The sequence below is a fragment of the Sprattus sprattus genome (assembly GCF_963457725.1).
Source record: "Sprattus sprattus genome assembly, chromosome: 2".
Lineage (NCBI taxonomy): Eukaryota > Metazoa > Chordata > Actinopteri > Clupeiformes > Clupeidae > Sprattus > Sprattus sprattus.
The window spans coordinates 23,220,231-23,227,730 of NC_137921.1; the positions used below are offsets into that span (position 1 = coordinate 23,220,231).

Sequence of the window (7,500 nt, forward strand, 5' to 3'; positions counted from 1 at the left end):
AGAAAGACCATGCGATCATTATGTCGCCTATATGGAGGCACATACAGAAGCGATAAATGCCTATGGGAAAAGAAAGTGTTTCCTTTGCGACAGCTCGCCGTTTCTATGACATTCAGGGTGGTGAATTGCTATTGACGGTGCTTAAGTAAAAGTTCAGCCTCAACAAAGGCACAAAAGCAGCCAAACTATAGAAGCACGGTTAAAAAGAGTGTGCACTCGTCAAAGTCTTTGTCAAGAGCCTATTAAAGACACTAGGCTGGCATATCCTCAGTTATGACCTGCTGAAGTCAGTCATGTAAAGCTACAAAGCTAGCAAGCTTCCCTAGAAGCCCCAGAGGCCTATGAGTCTTTTCTTCATCTTGACCGGGCGACTTTTCAACTTTTATTAAGTCAGACTCGTCACCTCTCACTCACCTTTTGGTTAAAAGGTTTTTCTTTTTTTTAAACTAATGCTGAAAGCTGCCAAAAGTCCTCATGTTTTCCACAGATGGACGTCTTTATGAAGAGCTTCTCTTTTACCGTTAATTTTAACACCTTAATTATTCTAAAGTAGCTCTGAGATCAAACATGTATTTATCCATCACAGTTTCTCTATTTATTGGTTTCCTCTCAAATATGTGAGTCAAGCACAGCATCTTGAAGCACAGGCCAGCACATTGCAAGGAAAATGGGCTGATTTTCAAATGTATTCAGATTACATATGCTCTTCTAAAATGCGTGAAGAGGTGTATACATAAAGTGGCTTGCAAAAGTATTCAACCCACCTAAAAATCTCCCTTGCTACAATTTAAAAAAGGCACCTACATTTAATTTCCTTATTAGTATTTGTATTCTTAACATTTATACTAGTAGCATATTTTCGAGAGGCAGAATAAGTAATTCGTCTGCAAAAAATTCAATGTTTTCAACAAAATTATGTTTTTGACATCCAACTGAGCACCACTGGATCCATATGAATAAACTGGTAGTTGCATCACACCCCAGATGCTGTGTGATGCTGCTAAACCAAGCATCCGAGAAAGATATTAACTGGTGACGTAGGCCACCGCAGTCTACACAGCACCCAGTCTATAAATCAGTTCAGTGTTGGAGTTCAGTGGCTGGAACTGGGGTGCAGGTGAAGGAGCCCACAATATTAAGAGCTTTCAATAATACTCGACTTTATTGGAGGGTGGCGAAAACATATATTTTTAGAAGATCCACATGTTTGGAGGTTGCATAAGATATGGGGAAAGGTTTTTATGGCCATATGAGACCAAAATACAGATTATTGGCCAATCCTCAAAGAGCTATATGTGGTACAAATCTAACACTGCTAATTCCTTTAAAAAACACCCTCCCAATCATGAAATTTGGCAAGTCCTCATACTGTGGGGATATTTCTCGACTGCAGGAACTTGGACACTTTTTAGAATTAAAGGGAGGATGAATGGAAATATAATCTACACAATATCACAAGAAAACCTGTGGCAGTCTGTAAAACTAAGGTTTGGGAGCGGGATTACATACCAGTTGGACAATTGTCCAAGGCACAAGGCAAAGACAACACTGGAAACGGAGAGGCTCGAAAACAGTAAAGTGAACATTCTAGAATGGCTCAGTCAAAGCCCTGTTCAAAATCCTACTGAGAATCTATGGCACTACAGGAAGGCCATCCCATTAACCTAGATGTTGTACATAAATTCTACCAAAAAGAAAGGTGCTGAAAACACAGCAGAACAATGTGCCAAGCTGATACTGTCTAACTTCAGAAAACTGACTTTCAGGGGGTTAAATATTTTTGCAAGTCACTGAATGTGTGGGCATGCACACACCTACACATTCACACTCGCTCACTCTCAAACAAGGGCGGATACACAGACACACACACTCACACACACACACACACACACACACACACACACACACACACACACACACACACACACACACACACACACACACACACACACACACACACACACACACACACACACACACACACAGACACACACACACACACACACAGTTACCCAAAGGACCTCAAAGGCTTTTTTGCCAACTTATGTGTTATACTGACTTATATGAACTTTTATATGTCGGTATATTTACATAATTCCCTATATGTTTTTTATTTTGCGATGTGTAACATGGACTTATTATTACGTTTATAAAATTTGCTCAGTGTCTTTTAACCAACTGATTGAATGCAAATGCCCTGGGGATGTGGCAGATTGAAATGGAAGAAGGATAGGAAGGTTTTTTTCCATTTTGGGCCTCAGACTTTGAACGTCAAACCTTTGAAGTGGAAACATGATGGAATGTCCAAAGTGCACAGAAAACAAGAGAGACACAGAACACAGAAACCTCAGGCCGCAGACTGCACTAATAGAATCCAGATACGAGCCAGATAAAACGATAATCAAACACACAGACACACACTAACAGACAGACACACAGACAGACACACAAACACACTCACAGACAGACTCACACACATGCAGCTGTGGACTTATGTTGGCAATCCATATCCGACAAGACAGACCAGCCACGTGTGTGGTGAAGTTTCTACAATATGTCAGAATAGCGTTTGACATGAAAAATATACAAAGGCATTTTTCTATGCCATCAAATAGATTTAGTGACCTGAAACAAACCTAAAACATCACATGGAGTCCTTCATCTATTACAAAATATGGATCAAATACGGATTAGCTAAAAATGTAGGACTCTCGAAGAAAATCCTCCTGCTGGGGACAGCAGCAGCACTGACAGTAGACTGGTCCATATTACAGTTCACTGACTTGGTACTTTCATAGGACACAACCTTTCCAATAAGGCACCTTTTAAAATGAATTGCTCTGTTCAGCTGCGTTGCTTAACTGTAAATGTCATGTTATGGTGAAGTGGAACAGCCGGGGAGCTACAGACAGTTCATCTGCAAAGTAGAAGGCTGTAGAATTTCACAGTGTGGAACCAATGATAAGTGACATAGCACCAGGGCTTACAAGCACCAGAGCTTACATAGAATCTGCTGATGATGAATGGAACTCTGGACTGAAGCATTACCAAAGACTACTGTTCCGGCTTTCATCAGTGCACCAGTGTGAGAGAACGAGTCCACATACTATTGGTCATGTTGTGCAGGGCGCTTTGTCAGAACATCTACAAGTGAAACATTCCCACTCACCATTTGCTGTGCGTGACTACAAAACATTCAGTAGGCAGGGTGCATACCTCTATGATGACATCAGGATCAATGGCGATGCGTGTAGTTTTATCTCTTCTCTCGGTGTCATAAGAGACACTGTACACCAGGCTGCCTCCATATGCTCCAAGCTGCAGGGAAAAACAAGAGCACAGAGAATTAAGCACATGATGATCCTATATTCACTGTCAGCCACATGTACCTCAACTACACACAGCATGAGCCAGAATAACATTTTAAATAATGTGGTTCCCCTACAAAGTCTTTGATACTTGTCTGCAACATGAACAACTTGAGACATAATTGTACATTTCAGTACTAGAAACCAAAACATAAAAATACTTGATGGGAAAAATATTCACTATTAAGATAGACCTTGTTAACGTATGGGTTACACTGCTAACAGCAACGCTTAAGATACATTTGGCACATTCACAATTACATTAAGAAGTGGAGAGAATTGCTAATTTCTCTTTTTTATGGGCTTATGCAATGGCAAAGATGGTCAGAGGTCTTGATATTCTTCAGGGGCATGTTTAATCTAAAAGCGCTGCGCACCTTTTTGCCAGGGTTTCCAGCAACATGTTTCCTCAGAACGGTGTGAAACGGGCATTGAGATTTAAAAAAAAAATTCAGACTCTCGAAATTCTTCAAAAATAATGCAAAGAATGGCTTGCTCAGCAGTCATAGTTGCAACGCTCGCACGTAAAAAACAACATCGTGTTTCACAGTCAATGTTCAGTGAATGTTAGTCAAAGTCGATGGTAAATTAATCAGCCAGTTTCAGTAAGCTCATAGGCTGGCCATCAAACTTAGAAAACCAATTTGTTAATGCAGTGGCAGCTGGTGAATGAACCAAAAATGTTTTGGTTCATCCAGCCCCACCCCCTATAATATATATACACACACACACACACACACACATAGATAATTAAGTGCATGTGAAATATTTTTGAGGTGTATCTCTTTTTGTCCCTAGTATTGCCATGAGTCCTGCAGTGTTTCCCCTAGGTTTACAGCGGGGGGGGGGGGGACGGCGGCAGGGGCACAACAAACACTTAAATGAATTATGATGTTCATGTGTTTCTTTTAATGACAGTAGTCAACATAACATCTTACAGTAACAGTATGCAACAATTATACTTCAGGATTAGGGGTTAGGATAAGCAGTCTTACTTAAAAAATAAGTATAATTTTACATGTTTTATGGTAAAGGTAACCTTAAATGACTTATTTTGTGATTTTTTTAAAACATTTTTACTTGAGCTTCCAGGGGGGACGGGCGGGGCCGTTGGGGGGGCGGGGCGCCACCCTAATATCATTTTAGGGGAAACACTGAGTCCTAATGAGTCCTCGTGAGTATGGAGGGTGGTATGGAGGGTGTGGCCAGAAACCACTGTTCAGTGCTATGGAGGTCTTGGCCCTAATTCAATGAAACACTGACGAAGGAAGGCGCCTGTTTTGACAACCCCTGCAAAATGCTAGAGGCAATGGCATAAAACCATGCATGTTTTTATCTGTCTTGCATGGTTCACACTCGCATCACGTTAAATACAGTCAAGTGGAATACACAACACCCATTACTTTATCGTTATGGAATGTATGAATGAAAATTTGGTATTTTTCCTATGTATTTTTCACCTGGTACATTAATAGGAATTTGCTTGTGAAAGGGGTATGTGTTAGCTATATAGTGTGCCTACTCCACCTAGTGAAGTTGTCCTCTGACATTACTGTATATTTCAAATTATTTTACTTTCATTCCTCAAATGGCATGAATTAAGCCCATTGTTGTCACATCTCTGCAATAGTGGAGAATGTAAGAACATTCATTTGTGTGCTGAAAGCTTGATAATCGTTTGGCCAAATCAGCACATCCATTTAAGATGAAGAGAAGCAAGCGGGCTGGCAAGGCCCTCGTCTGTCTGGAAGGCACAAAAGATTGTTCTATGACCTTCAGAGTTTTTTTTCTTCAGACTGTTTTTTAATCAGCAGCAAAAAAAATTGCTTTGATATTGCGGAGCAGCACCTCAACAAAGCACATTTCACCTCTACCTGCTTTTAAGCTGCCATTTTAGTGTTTGTGCTCAAGTGCTTCTCCTCTCTTGTTAAACTGTCACATTTTTCCAGTGTCCCTCCATCTCTGCTGCCTACCTCTCAGCCAGCTCTGTGTTACTCTCTCAAACAAAGGGAGTGTGCCTGGCCTGTGTGTCGTTGGAGGATTGGGTGCTCTCTTTCCTCTTCCTATCTGTAAAGGCATAAAATGTACCTTTAGGGCCTACAAATAATTATTAGGCCCACTGTTGGAATTCTTGAATTGAACTGTATTTTACTGTTTCGTTGTTACTATTTCATTTTTTCAAGATTACCCCAACTCCGACCCATTGCATTTGTAAAGGAAGAGCCATTTCCACAACATGATTGTTTAACTGCTAATGGCTCAGGAGGCCCTTTCTGTATACAGAAATCCCTTGTCCCCTAACATATCCCCTAATGTTTATTGACTATAGCCCTGTGATGGGCCCTGTGTGTCACAGTACATCCAGTGCTGGATCTTAAACCTCTGCTTCTTACTCCAAACGGGAGTCTTTGTAGCTCAGACAGACATGAAGAGTGTGCACGCACACACACACACACACACACACACACACACACACACACACACACACACACACACACACACACACACACACACACACACACACACACACACACACACACACACACACACACACACACACACACACACACACACACACACACACACACGTGCCCATACACAAACATTTGCAGAATATCAAGATCTACATCGTAAACCGAAAACGTTTTCTACAAGTGTGCAAAATGACTTTGCACTGCGTCTCCATAACAACACCATGTATCTCCTGCATAAATTCAGACAAAAACAATCTCTAGAAATAGCCACTCGTGACGGGTGTAACTAACTGCTTGGCTGAGCTGTCTGCTAAGCCCACTTGAACGCCATGACATCCTCTTTACACATATTAATTCAATCCGACGCACAGACACTTCACTTAAGGCTAAGCAAAAAGGGCCTCCAAACAACAGGTGGAGAGGATTGTGGGTGGAGGTAAAATGCGCGCCTAGCGCGACTCTCAGCAGTGTTTAGCACTGACTGGCTTGAGTCAGAGGAAGGTGATTAGCCAGAAATATTCAAATTGTTTACTGCCCTGAAAGCCTGTTCATTAAAGCAGCCCACATTGAGTCAGGTAAATACGGCCTGCTATTACTAACAGATGCATAAAAGTCCCAGATGCACTCAGTTGATGTTTTTGATGTCGTACAGAGTCATTTGGACATCTCATGTGGGAGACAACATTAGGGTAAGCGAATACACTATGGACTGTGGGAGGGATCTGGCGACTTTATCAATGAAAGTGGAAAAGTACCTACAGGGACAAAAGAAGATGGAGTCGGCCAAATAAGAACAAGCCCAACATCACCCCACCATCACCCCAGGCCGTGGGGAACAGGAAATTAACAACAGACTCCTCCACTGGGCTTCACAAGGCCTGCATTTAAGGACACCAATGCATGTACACAACACAACACACACACACACACACACACACACACACACACAAAACACAACACAAACACACACAATGATTCTTTCTCTTTCACTTTGGCTCCCACCCTCTATCTCTCCTGCTTTCGTCCCCCCAAAAATGGGACAAAGAGACCTCCCAAACACACACACACACACACACACACACACACACACACACACACACACACACACACACACACACACCACAGACACACACACACACACACACACACACACACACACACACACTTTCACTCTCTTTAACCCGAAGGCCATTGAGTTCTCACATCTGTCTCCGTCTCCTCACCCTGGGGTCTGTGTGAGTGTGTGTTTTCTTTCATATCCAGGAGGCTTGCTTTCTCACCGGCCCACCCACAAGTAGGTTACATCTACAAAAGAGGAACCCCTCCTGTCCCCCTTCTGCCCCCCCCAAAATGCCGGGTCTCTGTTTGTTTGTGTAAACTTCTCTGAGGGTCTCGTGCTAATAAAAGAGCCCCCGGGGGCTAGGAAGACACACTCACTCGAAAAACACAAGCATGCCACACATAACTGCCAACACAAACACACAAATATCCACACACACACATCTGGGTTTACTAAATAGCTTGTCTGTTTGATAGAATCAGAGGATTACTGGATGTAGGACAAAGGCGGTTGGGGCCACCGGGAGCAGGAGGATCCCAGTGGAGGTGAGGGCAGTTTCTGGCTAATGGATTCCACATGTGCTCTGGGTTACCAGCTC

General features: G+C 42.4%; 1 protein-coding gene across 7 annotated transcripts in view; it reads right to left on the reverse strand.

Moving 5' to 3' along the window:
- Nucleotides 1-7,500, reverse strand: part of lama2 (laminin, alpha 2) — a 158,673-nt gene that overhangs the window by 96,128 nt on the left and 55,045 nt on the right. For all 7 annotated transcript variants that reach the window (XM_080832117.1, XM_080832116.1, XM_080832115.1 and 4 more), the window contains one exon: nucleotides 3,217-3,318. In XM_080832117.1, coding sequence (XP_080688243.1) covers nucleotides 3,217-3,318 — 102 coding nt within the window. The remainder of the gene's footprint in view (nucleotides 1-3,216; nucleotides 3,319-7,500) is intronic.